The 18,916-nt window shown below is 36.8% G+C and overlaps 1 protein-coding gene across 10 annotated transcripts in view; it reads left to right on the forward strand.

Moving 5' to 3' along the window:
- Positions 1–411: 411 nt before the first annotated feature.
- The window catches only part of EMB2247 (protein EMBRYO DEFECTIVE 2247), a 91,818-nt gene continuing 73,313 nt past the window's right edge, over positions 412–18,916 (forward strand). For 3 of the 10 annotated variants that reach the window (XM_088953289.1, XM_088953291.1, XM_088953292.1), the window contains exons 1-7: positions 465–817; positions 2,220–2,304; positions 4,672–4,798; positions 6,446–6,529; positions 10,015–10,109; positions 15,129–15,220; positions 18,474–18,527. In XM_088953289.1, coding sequence (XP_088809415.1) covers positions 682–817; positions 2,220–2,304; positions 4,672–4,798; positions 6,446–6,529; positions 10,015–10,109; positions 15,129–15,220; positions 18,474–18,527 — 673 coding nt within the window. In that variant the 5' untranslated portion in view covers positions 465–681. Of the gene's footprint in view, positions 818–2,219; positions 2,305–4,671; positions 4,799–6,445; positions 6,530–10,014; positions 10,110–15,128; positions 15,221–18,473; positions 18,528–18,916 lie in introns of all 10 variants that reach the window. The other 7 variants (XM_088953293.1, XM_088953295.1, XM_088953294.1 and 4 more) reach the window with 4 other exon arrangements.

An 18,916-nucleotide genomic window follows, 5' to 3' on the forward strand; every position in this document is an offset into this window, starting at 1 on the left:
AAAATAAATAATAAATAATTATTATTTAAATAATATTATTATTAATTATATTTTCACTTAGAAGTTGTGGCAATGCATATTTTATGGTTGGATAATAGAGTTGGGTTTTTTTTTCCATTCCATAAAGCATAAAAACTTAAGAATTATAATTTATAAGTTATAGTTAATCATATAATTTTTAATGAAATTATAATTAAGTACATTATATTTATTCATAAAACCATTAAAATATATTTTTAATGTATATACACCTCATTGAGGTCTTATATTTAGTGTTGTTGATGTATTTTATGATTTATTAAAGTATTTAGAGTGTTTTCAAGTGTATCTATCTATCTTAGTTTTTCTTCGATACGTATAAGGCGTATCTCGGTACATCTTTAAAATTACTTTTCCGGTATGACTTGAGACCAGATCTGCTCCAGACATCTCTTCTCAATGCACGGTGGTTGTGCATGTGAGGTGCCATCTCGGTATGACTTATGAGTGGGTTTCAAGTGGTGGGTTCGGTGTAGACACTCTTTTCGCAATCTCCCGCCTTATCTCTCTCCTCTGCCACTGAAACCAGATCCGGTTCAGCAAAGGTTTTCTCTTTCGGTCATTAAAGTTTCCCCTCCTCTTTCCCTTGCTATCTGCGTCCTCAAATGGTTCCCAGCTACACTAGAAGATTGTGATTTTTCAATGGCGTTGTCCCATCCATCCCTGTTCTCTACTTGCGCCGCCTACAGATTCAATCCTCTTCTTTTCTCTCGTCGCAATCGTGGGATTAATATTTCTCATTGGAGTTTCAGGCGTTTCAGCCCTAGATTTTTTGCAGGTAATTTTAGTCTGGTGTAGATATGATATTTTTTTTTTGTTTTTTTCTCATAATTTTTTTAGTGGATTTTTGTGGCACCAGTAGAGTTCCGAAATTTTGCTTCATTTGGAATTCGACCATTCAAGTGTCTAAAGTCGAATATACGTTGTAATTCTCCCTGATAAGCACAGATACTTGTTTCTTTAATATAATGCAGTGGAATTTTTTATTGGTAGGCAATGCAGTGGACTCTTGTGTAAGAGCCTAAGAGGTTTCCTGGTTACGATATTATTAGGGAGGGCATGATTAGCTTCAGAAAGTCCAAAAACGTACACTTTTCCTAACGGGTTTTTGAAAAGTGCATAAACTTTGCAGTGCCAATTTGGGTTAGTAGAGTAGGAGGCGCTTGGCACTTGGTTTCTGTTTTAATCAGTGGTGGCAGAATCATGGTTCATGCATGTGCGGTGACTTGAATGGTTTGATGGTGAGAATCACTTGAATTTGATAGAGGTAAGCATCCACTGAGCAGCTATAGACAAGATACTGCCAATTACACATAGATATTATGTTGCTTTGGGAGTCTTCTTGTTCCTCTCTTCCCAAATACACCATATTACCAGTTACTATGTAAGGTAGTATACTCCATAGGGTCTTACTTTCATGTGAAACAGATGAAATTTCCATCAAGAGACTTTCCTGATAATATCTAGGAGGCAACCTATGTCATGTCCACTAGCTAAAGCAATGGGTCATAGGAGCCATTTCATAATGGAGGAAAAGATGGCCAACTTTTAAAGTGTTTTATTGGATCAATTAATCCCTACTTTTGATTTCCTCACATAGAGCTGGAAAACGCTCCTCTACGGCTCTACCACCAAAGATTCATGCCTTCTGCAAGCAAGCAACATACTAGAAAATGAACGTATACTAGATATTACAGATGAAAAAGAGGGATCTAGTCTCATCATGTTTATTATGTACTTAAAAGGGCTTCTAAATTACAAGAGCAATAGAAAATGCAGGCTAAGGCTTAGCTGCAGATTTAGTTGAAGGGACTACGGAGGTTGGGAAGGTAAGAGTTTATACAGAGGCTGAGAATGGTGAGGCTTCTTATTCTTTTCTCATCATTCTCGTTGTTTACTTAACAGGACATTTGAGTTTAAGAGCAATTGCAAATGCAAGAGAAGGCTGGCTGCAATAGTTGGATAGAGTTTCTTGTTATATTTTTTGAAGAAAAGAGGGTCTCAATACTTATGTAGGGATCTGAGAATGGTGAAGAATCTGATTATTTTCTTATTGGTTCAGATACTTCATTTTCTCCTTTTTTCCTTTTTAGTTACTTTGTTTAGTTAGTTTGCTTATGTTCTTGAATATTCTTTATTGCATTTGGTCTTCACCATTTATTTTTTTCATCATATTTCAGTTGTAGCATCAGATAATGGCATATTTACCTCTCCAAAGTCGGCAAAGTCTTTTGATTTTACCTCTGAGGAACGGATCTACAATTGGTAAAGTTCATAGTTGAAATGGATTTCATTACTTCCTTTGGTTTCAATTAATAAGGATTTTTTTGATCAGCAGTTTCAATTATTAAGATTAATTTCATTTATTTGCTTTCTTGGTAAGACAATATATACATAAACCAAAATGGAAGAAGATTCATTCTTCTTCAAATAAGTCTAGCTCCTGCCAAACAACCATCATCTCATTATAATAAGCAGTTACTTCACGCTTACCTTGTTGCATCTTCCACATTCGGGTATTCAGTTCGAACAATTGTGAATGATTGTCCAGATTTGAATAGGTTTCCCTAACAGCTTCCCACACATCGCGAGCAACCGACAGGAACATGAATGGTTTTCCAACCATAGGATCCATAGAGTTGATCAATCAGGCGGTAACCATTGAATTTTCAGAACGCCACTGCCTATACTTTGGATCATCAGTGGCTGGCGGTTTCACTTCGCCATTCAAATAGCTGAGTTTCCCTTTGCCGTTGATCACCAACCGCACGGACTGAGACCACTTAAGATAATTTTTTCTATTCAATTCGTGAATGGTAATTTGAAGAGAATTCTTAGAAAGAGAAATGGCCGCTGACTGAATACCTCCCTTCGAAGACGTCACACCACTGGTAGCATCTGAAGAGGCTGAACCAGAGCCAACCATGGCGGCCTTAAAATTCATGATCAGACCCTAAAGCTCTGATACCATGTGGAAAAATAAAGAGGAAGAGAAGAAGAAATAAAGAGGGAGAGAAGAAAAACTTCTGTATTGATAATGTGTTGATAAAACATGTTGAGCATACAACTTAAATAAGAAAAGATAGGAGAGACAAACTCTTAGAATCTCTCTCAATTAGGGATTGATTAAATCTTTCCCTTAATCCTAGGATATGCCTTTCCTAATTTTATTCAAATCTAATATTTCCTAAATTTATTCAAATCTGTAATCAGTCAAATCAAATCTTTCTAAATTTGCAGCAAATCATATATTTCTTAATTTGCCGCAAATCATATCTTGCCGACAATGTGTTATCAGGTCTGCTAATTCTATGGTTGATTCTTTAGCCAAATAGTGGGTTTCCAGGGTGCTACTTTGTAAGCTATTAGTAATTTGGAATTTGTACTTAACTAGCCCAGAAAGGTTGCATCTCGTGCCTCTACTCGGGGACTTTGTACTATTGTCTATTGCTGATTAATAAATTTATTTCAATTATAAAAAAAAAATCCATACTAAACTAGTTTTTCTTCTTGTTCTCGTTTCCTTAGGTACACTAGCATCAACATTAGTAGCACTAGCACTGACATTGATGCTATCATATTGGTACTAAGAATATGCATTGTCAAAGCCATGGCCATAGGGAAACGGTGTTTGGGACGAATCGGCCATTTTAATACATGTGAAGTATTAAAACACTAAAAAATTAGAAAAAAAAAAGAAAATTAAATTACCCCTTACCCAGTAGTCCAATCTGTTATCTTAACTTGATTTCAATAGATGAAGCCTCTTAGTCTCCTAAATTAACTTGAGGCACTTGAGCAAGCCTCCTTGTTGAAAGAAAGTTGAGAACTTGAGTATTGAGATTGATTGTAGAGATTAGAGAGTAAGAAACTTTGGGCTTAGAGGATCCTGAAATATAGAGAGATGTAGTTGGGAAAAAGAGAGTATTGTGCTTTTGCCATTGATTGGGGAGGCTTCTGCGGAAAGTGTCTGTGGTATGTTCCTATCGATACTTATTTGAGATTCTTAATCCTTTATTGTTTGTTGTACATTGTGGATGATCTTTTAAGGTTTTGAGATGTAGTAAATATAATTTAATATTTCTTTTAGTTTCATACATAAATTCCATGTATTTCTAATATTTGCCATCAATTTCCTTAAAATTCCAGGTTTTTAAGTGAAATTTTGTAAATTTCCCGAAATTTCTCCCTTTATACAATGAAGATGTTTAATGAAGTTGGAAGTTTAAAAAATGACTGAATCCCCTTCCAACGAAATAAAAAAGAAAAGGACCTCTCATTCCACTAGATGCTAAAATCTGCCAGTGGTTGGCCAAATGACTAGCCAAAAGTGGGGCTGAGAGAGTGTAGTTGTATTGTGAGCCTTTTATTTTCTTGTAACTTTATGATTTTTCACTAACTTTCTTTTGCTTCTTTTCTTTGGGAGTGGTGAAAGCATTCACATATCATTTTGTGCATGCATTTGCCTACACTGGCATGCTCCGACTGTATGTATTGTTGGCAAGGACTGCTTGCTTGTGTTTGTAGAAGTCTAAGCAATTGCACACTTTAGAATAAAGACTAGTTATGATTTTAAAGAAGCTCTCCTTAATGTTCTATTAGTATCTTTATGTGATTGAGTGTTGTCCTTAGGTGGGAGTCTCAAGGGTATTTCAAGCCAAGCGTTGATCGAGGAGGAGATCCTTTTGTTATTTCCATGCCGCCTCCTAATGTTACGGGATCACTACATATGGGGCATGCCATGTTTGTGACTCTCGAGGTTGGTGATTGAATGCTTAAAAGCTTGGTTAATATTTTAGCTGTGGAACCAAATGTATCATCTTTTTGTATAATTCCTTATTACATTGTTGAAATATGGCATATAGCTTTATATCCTTAGTTACTTTTATTTGTTTTATGGGCTGGTTATGTAATGGACCTATTGGGTCACACACTCATTTGTTTGATCTTCTTTTATTGATGCCACCTATTAAGGGGCAGACTAATCGTTTTATTCACTGTAATTTACAAGGTGTGAGAGCATAACATGTCCAGTGCCATTGACTTACTAAAGTACCTAGTGAATCCCAATATCAGGTATGTGTAGCTGGCATATAAGCAAATGTTCAAATACTGTGAACATAACACAAGCCTCGTCACATAATGAGTGATAATATAACAATCTCAGCAAAACTTAGGATGGCGACACATGGTAAGATAGGGAAAGCTGCACTAGTTAGTTCCTGATTCTCTCATGCTTTCACTCGCAACTACTTATTCTGAGCTAGCATAACTAACTAAAGGACTTTCCCTGAGTGAATATTCTCGAATTCTATCCTAGGATACCATGCAGATTATGGCAGCCTTTTCCTATAAATAGGGTGCCTGAGCCCACTCTTGGGGGAGATATTCGAGATACATTCTTACACATTTCTGCTCACTCCCTGGTAACCTTTCCACTGGTTCAGATCCCAAAAAGCTCCAAACCCTAGATCAGAACCAGTCCATTCTCCCTAGGGTTTAGTCCTTTATGCATTTGATGGTGCTTGTGACAAATAGACTCTTGATCATTTTAAGTAAAGGAATATCTTCTTGGAGAAAAGCTCTATCATTTGCAAGAAAGTGGAAGAAGTTTGCAGGCACCTGTTTCTTCATTGATAGATGGCAAGTCTTGGGGATTCTTCTTTGTATTTGGCCGAATTGTAGAATTCTGACATGGTTCATTGATTTGTGCTATCTTGGCAGTTTCCTCCTTTTTAAGCTAGAGGCTAAATTTCAAGGAAGTTAAACCCCACTAACCCACTTTGTGGTTTCTAAGAATTTGGAAGGAGCAAACTAGAAAACATTTTGAAGGCTTATTGAAACTAATGCCAAGAATTTACAGGGATATATGTTCATCAATTATGGTCAATGGTTTAGGCAGTAGTTCTAGAAGAATTTAAAGAAAGAGGTGAATAAATTTTGATAGGGAGGGGGTTTCGTAGAACATTGGCTCATGTATATTTCATATATTTTCATGTAGACACAATTTTTGTGGTGGCTATCTCATCCTCATGTAATGTATAGTTTTATGCATACCCATCCACCAACACAAATTCAATGGAATTATGAAGAAACATTTGAGATGGCACTGTTTGTTGAAACTTACAATAGACATTTTTCATTGGCTTTATACATGAGTTTGAACTTGATACTTGAAATGCATTCAACACATGGATTGGTTTATGAATTTAGATTATTATTGGATCTGCAGTGTACCATTTATGAAATACCTCATTATTTCTGTTATAGTGGATAAATTAGTTCCATTTCTTATTTAATATTTTGTTGTTCCATATTATTTACTTCATTGTCAAGTTTATGCCCATTATTACTCATAAAAAAAAAGATTATGCCCATTATTTACTACTATCATTTATTTTGTTAGGACATTATGGTTAGGTACCATCGAATGAGGGGAAGACCTACTCTTTGGCTTCCTGGAACCGATCATGCTGGTATTGCAACTCAGGTTTGTCTTTTTACATTTCAATAAAGCAGTTAAGCAGGGACAATGATACAAGTAGTTTTTTTTTTCTTCTTTTCTAAATTTCAATAATGGTGATTTAAAACCTACCTGGAGAGTGAGCAAATTTACTTTTTGGGTGATAGTTTGATGGTTCAACTGTCTGGGTTGAACAGGTTAGGCTGTTATAGCAGTACATCATGTCTGGGTTGTTAGGCTAGGATATTAGGTTACCTTTTTAGTTTCAACCATATACTCCTATATGATGACAATGCTTCAATACCAAGAAGGAGAAGCTAAGAAGGATGAAGGGTGACAATGGTGATTCTTCAATGCCTCCTTGCTGCTTTTGGTCATCACACTTAATAGATGTTGTTGCCTCCGGCCAGAGACAAGGAATACCGAGGAGAAGTTAAAAAAGAATGAAGGGGTTCAGGGGCTAAGCCCCTAGCCCACTTTCTTTCCCCATATCTTTTCTTTCCTTCCCTTTCCTTTTCTTTCCTTTGTTTTTCTTTTTTTCTTCTCATTCTTTCTTTTTCTTTCCCTTCCCTTTATTTTCCTCTCCCTTCTTTTCTTTTTTCTTTTTTTTTCTATCTTTTTACATAAGGTGTGCATGAGGCACATGAAGCGTACGCCTCATGAAAAAAGCGTATGAGGCGTACGTCTCTTGCACCTGAGGCGTATGCCTCAGAGGTGTCAGCACCTCTGGCATACGCCTCAGGGTGTTTTGGGGGCGCCTCACCTGGAGGTGCGCCTCCAAGCATACACCTCCCACGCCTTTCAAAACACTGTTAAGGAAAAGGAGATAGATGAGACATGCAAACGTCCAATTTCTCCACTTCTCCCCAAACCCCATTAACCTTTGCATTTCTTTTAAAAAGCCCCACTCCACATGATCATACGCTTTCTCAATGTCAATTTTGCAAATCAGCCTTGGACGATCACTTCTTGTCTTGGAATCAATGCATTCACGAGCCACCAACACCCCATGTAAAATTTGCCTACCTTCCACGAAAGCCATTTGGGTTTCTCCTACCACCTCATGAATTACCCCCTTTAACCTCCTAGATAACACCTTGGTCAGCAGTTTATAAGGGCTGATAATCGGACTTATTGGTCTGAAATCTTTTATGTCCACTGCACCATCCTTCTTTTGAATTAGACTAATGAAAGTTGCACTAAGTCTTCTGTCCAAGACTTTTGAATCACAAAATTCCTTCACCATCTGAGTGAAATCTTCCTCCAAAAAACTCCGTCCGGCCTTAATGAAATTGAAATTGAAGCCATCCGGCCCTGGTGCTTTGTCCCCATTTATCTTTTTAAGAGCTTCTCTGATTTCTTCAACCCTAACCTCCCTTTTCGGCCAATTTGCAGAAAAATTACTTTTTGTTTTTGGTTCCAAACTCCCAAGAGTCACCCAACTCCACCCTCTCTCTCTGTAAATACCTTTGTAAACTCCATGATCTTCCTTTGAATCCCCTCCCAAGTTTCCAGAAACTCATCTCCTATTTTGACTCTTGTGGTCGAATTTCTTCTCTTTGTCGCACTTGCAAAAGCATGAAAATATGATGTATTCTTATCCCCCTCTTTTAGCCAAATGACCCTTGATTTCTGTCCCCATTTCTGGAAATCTCCACTTCTCTCTCTGTCTCGCTCCTTGTTTCCCCCTCCTCTGCCCTCTCTCCTCTTTGGTCCTCTTGGCTGTTTTCTGTCTCCTTTACCTTGTCTTCCTCCCTTTCTTCATCTATCACCTCCCCAACCTCCAATCTTCCCTTTCTGATGTAAACTCTCCTTGATGTGTCTTCCTTTCCCCCATCTAAAGGCTGTTTTCTCTTTCTTCCCCTTGTCTTTCCTTCTTTTGTCCCTGCCTTTCTGTCCTCCTGCCGCTGACCCCCCACCCTCGAACTCAGAAATTAAGGCAGAGGAGGTTTCTAAGCTACATACCTCTTCACCGAACTGCACTGACTTGTTGTTGGTCAGGCCTTTCAGGCGCTTGAGTCCCCCTCCTCGAGATACCACTGCTCTGGCCGGTTGCTCTCACTTGTTCTGGTTCAGTCCCCTCTCCATCCTCCTGCTGCAGACAGTGATCTTGAGATGACACCGGATGTGCTTCTTGGCTCAGAGGCATCTGGAATTGCTGCGAAGCATCTGTCCTCGTTTTACCTTCACCAATCCAACTGCTCTCCTGATGTTCCTTCGCCCCTTTTCTGTTGGCAGGACTTCCGGCTTCTTCTCTGAATTCTAATAGTTTAAACTTTAGTTATGAGTTTTTTCTGATCAAGTCAATAGACTTTTTGCCATTTGACAGGTTTGGGATTAGACTGAACAATCATTTTTAGACCTGGCAAAAAGCCAATCCAACCCGAAAAAAGTGGGTTAGGGTCCTCTATCTAGCAACCTGATCTATAAGTTCACCTTCTGTTATTGATAAAAAAAACTATAAGTTGACACAACCTGAAAAGATTTCGGGTTGGGTTGGGTTGGGTGATGGGTAACCAGCAGGTCACCTCTTTCCAAATCAGTGTTTTCAAGCAATGTTTTAAAAACTGACCCAGAAACGAAACTGTTTTCCCTCTGGTTTCTGGGTCAGCGGTTCAACTATCTGGGTTGAATGGGTTGACCCACAATGTCATAAATAAATTAATAAAAATATAATGTTTAGAAAGAGAGTTAAATCTTAAATGTTTTACAGTTGTAGTGTCGAATTCGTAATAGGATTACCTGAAAGATAAATTAAGGGTTAAAATTGAGATGCTAATGCGACGTTTGTTATGGTAGGTGAAAGAGGAGGGAGAGAGAGGGAGAGATTGGTAAAAAAAAAGGAGGGAGAGAGACATGGTCAGCTTTATGCTCAAATTTTGGAGCAAAAAAGTATTAAAAATAATAACAAATTTCAAAACAAAAAAGTATTAAAATAATAGCATGGCTGTGTTGAGATGACAATATTGTGACATTTTTCTAATTTCGAAAAATGAAATTAGAAAAATAAAGATGGTTTGATGAGATATGACAGTGGTGGCAATTTTTCAAGTCAAAGAATTATATTTGACTCAACTAAATTCCATAGCCATACAGTGAACAAAATTCCATAGCCATCTTTTTATTCATGTTTTTGAAAACTTTTTTGCCCAATATGGTTAAACTGTTAGTGATTTTATTGCTATTTCCTCTGTTCCATCTTTTTTTTTTGTGGAAAAAATTTTAAGTTTTCACTTTGGCTTTTGTTCTGTTTGTAGTACTTTGTTGGACCTTAAATCTTGTCTCCTCAATGATCGAACTGCTCAATATTTTTCCTTATGCTTAAACAATTTTACAATTTTACATGAGGTTGCAGTTCCCCTCCCCTCCCTTCCCAACACACACACACACAAAGAAAAAAAGAAAAAAAGAAAAAAAAGAAAAAAAGAAGAAAAGAAAAAAAGAAGAAAAGAAAAAAAAGAAGAAAAGAGTTTCATTATGGCATTAAACTTCTAAATATGCTGTAATTTCAGCTGGTTGTGGAGAGAATGCTTTCATCTGAAGGAATTAAAAAGGCGGAACTAGGTAGAGATGAGTTCACAAGACGTGTTTGGGAGTGGAAAGAGAAGTATGCCACTTTGTTCTACTTCTGTTATTCTTTATTTTTCAGAATTATTATTTTTTGTTGCACTGCTTATTCCTATTTTATGGCTGCAAAAGTAGTTAGTTGTTCAATCTTAATACGATACAACTTTTTTCCACTATTCTACTAAGTATTAACTCTTATCTATTATTATTATTATTACAAATTCTCAACCACCATGCCGGAAATCTGTTAGAAACCTCAATTTGTCTCCAGTTCAGTGGTCTTCCATTTATAGCAAAAAAATTCTCCTGATGCATTCTCTACAGTGACAAGTGTTGCTTTGCTTCAGTTGTGATATAGGATGGGGTGGGAGTCCTACTAATTTAAGAACTGGTGGTGGGCTTTGTGGAGCAAAGGAGGGACTATAGGTGATTAGGGACAGGAAAGCAAGTAGACAACTTGCTGTCCACCAAAGAATGAATAAGAAATCAGGAAGGGGGAGGGGGGAATTCTTGCTGTTAGTGTAAATGATAAATATACAGATCCCTCATAAGAAATGGGTGAGAGAGGAAAGAAGAAAAAAAAACTGCCAATGACCAGAATTTTTACCAGCTTGAGAAGAAAAAAAAGGAAAAAACTGCCAAAGCTACCAAGATCTCTTCCTAATTTCCCCACTATGACTTCAGAGAAAACTATCTCTTCTTCCTCAAAATTCTTACCAGCTCTAGAAACTATAACATCTCCCTCAACAGTTTTGGAACTTCGCACTGAGATCAAAGAAACATCCGAAAGAGAAGTAGCATCATTCTCCTGCAAGCAGGCTTCATCCCTAATAACTTGACTTTCTGGCACAAACTCTTCCTCACCCATAGACAAGGGGAAACCAGAATCTACCTCTCCGCTGCAATCAAGCTGTGAGTTCTCTTGCTCCAGTCCTTCCAAAGATGTGAGAAAACTCTGGCTTTTTTTCTTTCCCACAGCGAATATCCACATGCTCCAGACCGGCAGAGAAAGACAAACTCTCCATCATTTTGGTCTCTTGAAGAGGCCCATCCTTGATCCTTTAGAGGAGGACATTCCTGTCCAAGATTCAAACTGATCACACTCTTTTCTTGGTTAAATTTTGTTACCATCCATTCCCAAACCATATCAGCATTCCTATTCTTCGACTTGTTACTTTTGAAGTTCCTCGTGGTCGAGATTCCGCAGCAATTGAATTCCTGGAGCTGAAACGTAGAGTTGTCTTGCCTTTCCTGAAACAAAGCTTCTCCACTTTCTTTCCATTAGGCCCCTCACGATTGGACGAAGATATACCATATAACCAGATCCTTTTCAACCGTTGCAGCATTTTTAAAAATCCAGTTGACTGTTCCCTCGTGATCTTTCATGTGATGGAGGAGTCATTAGTGGTGTAAACTTTGAATCTCCCAGACCAAGTAGAAAAGTGTTACTTGATCTGGTGGAGGATAAGATTGAAATTGCAGCAGTGAGTTTGGGGCTCTCACTCTATCAAATTTGTGTCCTGGTTCTAAGTTTCTAGCACAAGACATTTTAATTTAGAAGATGGTGTAATAGTGAGTGATTGGTTTTCCGTTTCATCTCTGGAAGTAGTTATTTGAGACAATTGCATTAGCTTGTAATGGCTGCTTAGGTGGAGTCTTCAGTTTGAATTTACACTCTGCTGCAGTGCTGCTGAACCCTGTAAAATCAGATGACATTCCAAGAAAGGTTGAGTTGCTGGCTGATGCTACTTTGTACAGCATCTGGTTAGCAACTTCCATTGAAGCCTCTCTGTGGAAGGATGCTCGTAGGGGGGAAGATGAAGGGGTGGAGAACTTGGGTGTTATGTGGCAAACAACAACTGCACATCATGAATGATGGAACCCTATTCCCAAAAGTGGTTAAACAAAACCTGAAGCTATCAAAAGAAGTGGAGCAGGAAGAAGAAATACTAACCTCTTCACGTGAAGAAGGCCTGGCATGTGGCAGTTATGCTGTAGCTTCGTCCAGTAGGGGGAAAACACCATTAATAACTCCTTTGTCAATTTTTTGGATCAGGAGAGGTGAAAGATGTTCCCAATAGGGGGAAAACACCATTTCAAGCTAGTGTAAACCTTGAATATCTGCAAGAAGCTCAACTGTTGTTGAATCTCCCAGACCAACCAGATTAGAGAAGAGCACAACAACCCCTCCCTCTTTATTCCTGAATACACACCTCCAATTCCTTAAGGCCCTGGATTGCGTAAGCTTCTTCCATCAAAGTTAAGTTTAATAAAATCTTCTTTTGGTGGGATGCAAGAGGAAAAAGGCTTATCCTTCCTTGAAGAACTTTTTGCCACCAAATCCCAATTGCTCCATATATCATCAAAGGATAAATGTGAGAAAATCGTCTAGGTTTATACCCAATGTAGCGCCTTGATAGCTATACACTACCACCTCTTCCAAGCTTCTCTCTTTTTCATGAAAAATTCTAGCATTTCTTTATTCCCAAATCGACCAAATCAAAGCTGCGCTTGTGCACCTCCAAAGTATTCTACCCCTTTTCTTTGGTCATCTAAAAGTGGAAGGGTTAGAAAGGGCATGTAGCTATTTATAAAAAAAAAAAACGGGCATGCAGCTCCAATTGTAAAGGTCGCCTGTACCTAAGTAAAGAAAAGAATCTTTCCCAAATACATGCAATAAATTGATGGGAGATTACTAAGTGATAACAAGTCTCCCCATTAGCTTTACAAAGAATGCACCAGGTCGGAGACAAACGAAGAAGAGGCCTTCTTTCTTGAAGATAATCATAGTATTAATTTTTTCGTAAAATAATTCCTAACAAAAAGCACTAACTTTTAGGGGGAGAAGACTAGGGCAGCCTTTCCCGGTTAAGGAAGTCTGGTGTAAACCTATTTCACTAAGGGTAGGGAGTTTTTGTTGGGAAGCTTTATTGGAAAGATTCAACACTTGTGATCTTCTTCAGAAAAAGAAACCTAATTGTTATCTATCTTCTCACTGGTGTGTTCTCTACAAGGCTATGGGTGAGACCAGCTACCACTTATTGATTTCTTGCTCTTTTACTAATTATATTTGGGAGTGGTGTTTTTCGTTGTTTGGGTGCAGGTGGTGTCCTCCGCTGGATGTACAAACTCTTTTTGCTCCTACCTTGTTTAGTTGGCCAAAGAAGAGAGGAAGAGTAATGTGGAGATTTTTAAGGGCTGCCGCCTGTTGGATTGGGTGATGCTTTCAGGGATGAGATCTCAACTGTCCTAGAAGGAATTCGAAGGGCTAATGAGCTAAACATCACTAAATTGGTTATAGAGGGGGTCCCAAATTGGTGGTGGGCTGGCTAAAAGAAGAAAATGCTAGCGTTTGGACTTACAGTGACGAGAAGAGGAAATTCAAGTGGTTGACTAAAGATATTGAAGTCAAACTGAACTGGGTGAAAAGAAGTGTTAACTGCTTTGCTGATGGGTTAGCCAAACAAGGGGTGACTGGGGACTCAATGTTTTGGGCTATCTTGTAATCTTGTCTTGTTGTTTTTGCCTAAAAGTGGGGGAGTTAAGAGTTTTTATCTCTCTTTCTCCTGTAGTTAATTCTATTCTATTAATGAAAGTTGCGTGTTATTAATAAAAAAAAAAAGATGGGGGGACCACATACACTTATATGATCTGGAAAGTCTAGCCAAAATCTTTCAATTAGTTGCAATAAATTCGAAATAGACTCATTCTTGCTCACTCAATGACCTTTCCTAGGAAATGTTCGTAGTAGGAGAAAAGAGACAAACTTCACAATTGGGTCCTTTTTAAAAGAAGATATGGAGTACAAGGAGTGAAAAATATATTTTTTTGATGATAAAAGAAAACTTATTAAAAAGGAAAAAAATCATACATGATGGGGGTGACAAGCGGTCACCCCTCATCTTCAAGCCCATCAGACCCCTCATCATCTGCTTCATTCCAAATCTCTCCTCCTTTCCCCATGATGTTTTTCTTCCCACATTTCTCCCATCTTTTCTTGAAATCTTCAAAGGCTCTCCTAACAAAAGCCTCACCTCCCAAAAAGAAAAGACCAAGTTCCTTTCCAATTTCAACATGCCCTGAGATCAGCATCCTCAACCCAAATATCTTCCCAGAACAAGATTTTATTCCCAGAACAAACATCATACCTAACAAAGCTGAGAAACTGAGGGATAATACACATAATGGCTATCCACAAAGATGTCAAAGTTGCCCTACAAGAAATGGCAGCATCCCATACATTTTCTAGACTGCCATGAATGCTCTCCACCACCTTATACTATAGCTTATCGCTCTCATTAGGCCATCTCTACAATCGTTTACCTAACAGAGCTAGGTTCTTCTTGCCCACATTGCCCAAACCTAGACCCCCATCCACCTTCCTTTTCTTTGTTTGATAATTGTCCTATAAGACTAGTTGATCATATTGCTACCAAGGTTATGATGTTCCTTTGCGAGCAAGGGGAGTGCTTTGTAATAATGAGAGATTTTAATGTAATATCTGCCCCATTGGGGAGTGCTTTGTAATTTGGATATTTCTAGTATTAATACTAAGCATTTCTCTCATTTGAAAGAGGTAGATTTGGTTTGTTTTATTGCCCTAAGTCTTCTCTTTTCATGCATCTTTCTCGTTGTTTCATTCTCCTCTCACACCAGTACACAGCTCATGACAATAGTAGACTATATTTACTTACTGAACAATGTAGTATCATGACCCCGTGCTGGCCACGGACTCTTAATCACAAAAGACAAACTTATGGGGATTTGAGCTGATATATGGTGTTAAGGTGTTTGCCTTTTCATGGCTTAAAAGGTCTCTGTCTTACTGTTGTCATTGTACTGTCATTCTTCTTATAGTGTTTCCACTTAAAGAAATTAACTATGGTGCAAAAAGACTGCTTTAATACCAATAATAAAAGAAGTAAGAAAAGAAGTTGCTTTATCCTGTTATTGCTGAATATGTGGAATGTGGGATAATTTTGCTTTTTTTTCTCTAGAGGAATTTTATATGTCACTGATTCTGTTGGTGATTTGTATATTTATCTGGTACAATTTTCAGATATGGTCGAACCATTACAAACCAGATTAGGAGATTGGGTGCATCTTGTGATTGGACCAGAGAACATTTCACCCTTGATGAGCAGCTAAGTCGTAAGACAATTTCCTGTCCAATCATTATTTTTGATGAGTTGGTGTGAATGATGACTTAATATTTGATACCTAATTGTAGTTTAGCACATGGAAGTTTTGTTCTTCTACTTGCACATCAGAAATGTTTATTAAAAATCATCATCATCCATGCTTTATCCCAACTATATGGGGTCGACTACATGAATCCTGTTTCACCAATCCATTTTATTTAAAGCCATATCCACTATTAAATTATTAGTTCTTAAGTCTCATTTTTGGTCTACCCTGTTCCGCTAATCCACTTTTGGTCTTCTATGCACGTGCCCAAACCATCTTAATCTACCCTCTTTCATTTTACCACTTATTGGAGCTACTCCTAGGTTCCTACAGATAACATCATTCCTAATCCTATCCGTTATAGTTTTTCCACCCATCCATCTTAGCATTCGCCTTTTTGCCACATTCATTTTTTGGACATGTTTTTTCTTGACTGTCCAACACTCCTCTCCATAGAAAATAGCTGGCCTTACAACAGTTTTATAGAATTTTCTTTTTAATCTAAGTGCTATTCACCTATCGCATAAAAGTCCAGATGCATCCCTCCATTTTGCCCATCATGCTCTAATTCTTTGGGTGGCTTCCTCCTCAGTCTCTCCGTTGTTATGATTTATTGAACCAAAGTACCGAAAATGGTCACATTGAGTTATCTCTTGGTCTGCAATCCCAAGTGTATATTGATTTACACTCCTATTATTACTGAATTTACATGTCGTATACTATGTTTTGATCTTACTTATTTTAGAACCTCTTGTTTCTAAGGCATTTGTCCATAAGCTTAATTTTGCATTTAATTCTTCATTAGTTTCATCAATTAAAACAATGTTATCCATGAACAACATTTACAATGGAACTTCCCTTGAATATGTTTAGTCAATTCATCTATGATTAGTGTAAATACATAAGGGCTAAGTGCTGAAACTTGGTGAAGACCCATAGTAATTGTATAATTTGAAGTCTCTCCCACGGCGTTCTAACATTGGTTGTTGTTCCCTCATACATATCCTTAATTAGGTATATGTACCTATTTTTGAACCCCTTTTTTCCAAGACCCACCATATTATCTCTCTAGGAAATCTATCATTTACCTTTTCTAGATCAATGACACCATAGAATATCTTTCTTCTCTCTGAGATTTTCTATCACCTGGTTGATCTCTCCAGCATTAAGCCTAATTTGTTCTTTGATAACTAGTTTCAAGTCGTAATCTTTGTTTAATTATTCTTTCTCAAAGTTTCATAGTGTGGTTCATAAATTTAATCCCTTGATAGTTACTTTTTTTGATTAATGAATTCCCCAATAGTTATTATAACTTTGTATATCACCTTTGTTCTTAAATATAAACACCATGTTGCTGTTTCTCCAATCATCAAACATTTTCTTTTCTTTCACTATCTTATTAAATAGCTTGGTTAGCCATAACAAGCCTACTTCTCCCATACCTTTCCATACTTCTATTGGAATCCCATAAGGTCTTGACACCTTTCCCTTCTTCATTTTATTTAGTGCTTATTTTACTTTAGTATGCTTAATTCTATGAAGGTAAATATTAATTTTTTTTTGATATATTTTAAAGGGCTACACAACGGGGGTAGCCCATCCCCCAATCCATAACCCCCCAACTTTGGTGTAGGTGGGATTTGATCCCGAGGTACATATTATTTTTAACACTACTAGTATTGTTAGATTCTTCTCCATTAGCACCTTCTCTCTAGTGTTCATTTAATAATTTTTCAAAATAGTTTTTCCAAATTTATTTGATCTTTTTCTTTAATGCACTTAACATGGTTTAAATCTCTTCCTTTCCTTTCTCTCAACTTACATTCCTTTTTCTCCCTATTTAGTACCTAATTTATGGTAAAGCTCATCATAATCCTTTCATTTAACTTCTTTCACTTTCTTTTTAACTTCCTTTCTTATTGTTTTATATTTTTTCCACTTTTTTACATTTCTAGCCTTTTGCAATTCTTTGTAGCATGCTTGTTTTAATGTAATTATATTTTGAACCTCTTCATTCCACAAACAAATTTCTTTAATACCTTGCTACTTTCCTTTATATTCTCTTAAGACATCCTTTGTTACTTTCTTTATATTGTTTGCCAAATATCATTAATCTTTCTATATAAATTCCAGTTCCCTTCTATTATCAATCTGCTTCTAAATTGAACTATCCCCTTTCAAGTTTTCCTACCTAATTCTTGGAGACCTATTTTCGTCCCTTTTTCTTGATAAATGATTATTTTGTCCCTATTACTCTTCCATTTCCTAATGCACACATCTTCCACCACTATTCTTTGTTGTGTTGTTAAGCTTTCTCCTAGAATAACTTTGAAATCTTTACACATCATTGTAAGTTTATTAAAAATGATATCAGAAAATTGGATTTCAGTAAGCTTATCACTTCTTACACGCTCATTGTTGTTTCCTATAGCATAATTGTTAAGCTTGATCTATTCCTTAGTTTGCCTTGGTTGAATTTGTTTATAGTTTTGAATAGGTTATCAGCATAGTTTTCAAGATACCAGGTGAAGTAGGTGATAGGGAGTGCCTTGTCACCTAGTCACCTAGGCGATGAATTTTTTAAATAAAAAAGTATAAATCCTAGGGTAGTTCCCTTGGGTTTCATGGTAATAAGCAATAATCTTTAACTAATAATTACCATAATCCTCATGAAATAAGTATAAGCCCTGAATCAAAAGATGGAAAATTAACATATTTATGAGAAGAAAAATAAGGAAAGAAAAATACAAACCATAAGGGTTGAGCTCTTGGTTTGGTCCTAGGAAGAAGAAGTCCTATTGATTGTTCTTATGTCGATTGGATAAAATCTTCAAGTTATTTCTTACTTATCAGTTCAAGTTTTAAAGTCCTAAAGGATTCAAGGCTATGTTATTGACTTGTGTGTTGATTGAACCCAAACAAATAAGAAAATAATAAAAAGAATCTAATATAAGAATAATAATATCAATACTATAAACCCTTAATATGAACAATTTAGTCTAATAATATCTTTTATACTACTAAATTATCAAAAAAAATTTGTTGTACTAATATTAATAACATAAATAAAAAATAAAAATATTATGTGGCCTTAGATATAAATGTGTAGGCGTTTGGAAAAGCATGGTCTTGCTCAAATGTTTGTACAATGCAGTGCCATTATATTCGATTAATACATTTTTATGTATGCTGAGTTTGTATGTTGTAATAAATGCAGGAGCTGTGGTTGAGGCCTTTGTGAGACTCCATGACAAAGGCCTAATCTATCAAGGTATGTGGGGAGAGATAAACTTTTTTGGGCTTTGTGTAATCAGTGTACTTAGTGTTAATCCCAAGGGGAGAGTTAAGAGAATTTCCTCTCTCCTTGGTATTCTATTGTATCTTTTTTCTGATATTAATGAATTGATGCAGTTATTTGATAAAAAAGGTATGTGGCATGGACCCTCAGTATCCATTGATCTCATACAATCTGAAATTGAAATCACTAGGAACTAATAGAAATGGTTTACTATCATGCTTATTTTAAACTTATTTTTCATCAAGGATGCTGTTTCAAAATGAAAGAGTAGGCATCACACACTTGCATCTCAAGGTTGCAGTTAGATCCGGCACTGTTTCAAAATTGAAATCACTATGAGCTTGCTTTTGTCAATGTTAATC

The sequence above is a fragment of the Nelumbo lutea genome, chromosome 7, assembly GCF_056320005.1.
Source record: "Nelumbo lutea isolate HS-2025 chromosome 7, American lotus-T2T, whole genome shotgun sequence".
Taxonomy (NCBI): Eukaryota; Viridiplantae; Streptophyta; class Magnoliopsida; order Proteales; family Nelumbonaceae; genus Nelumbo; species Nelumbo lutea.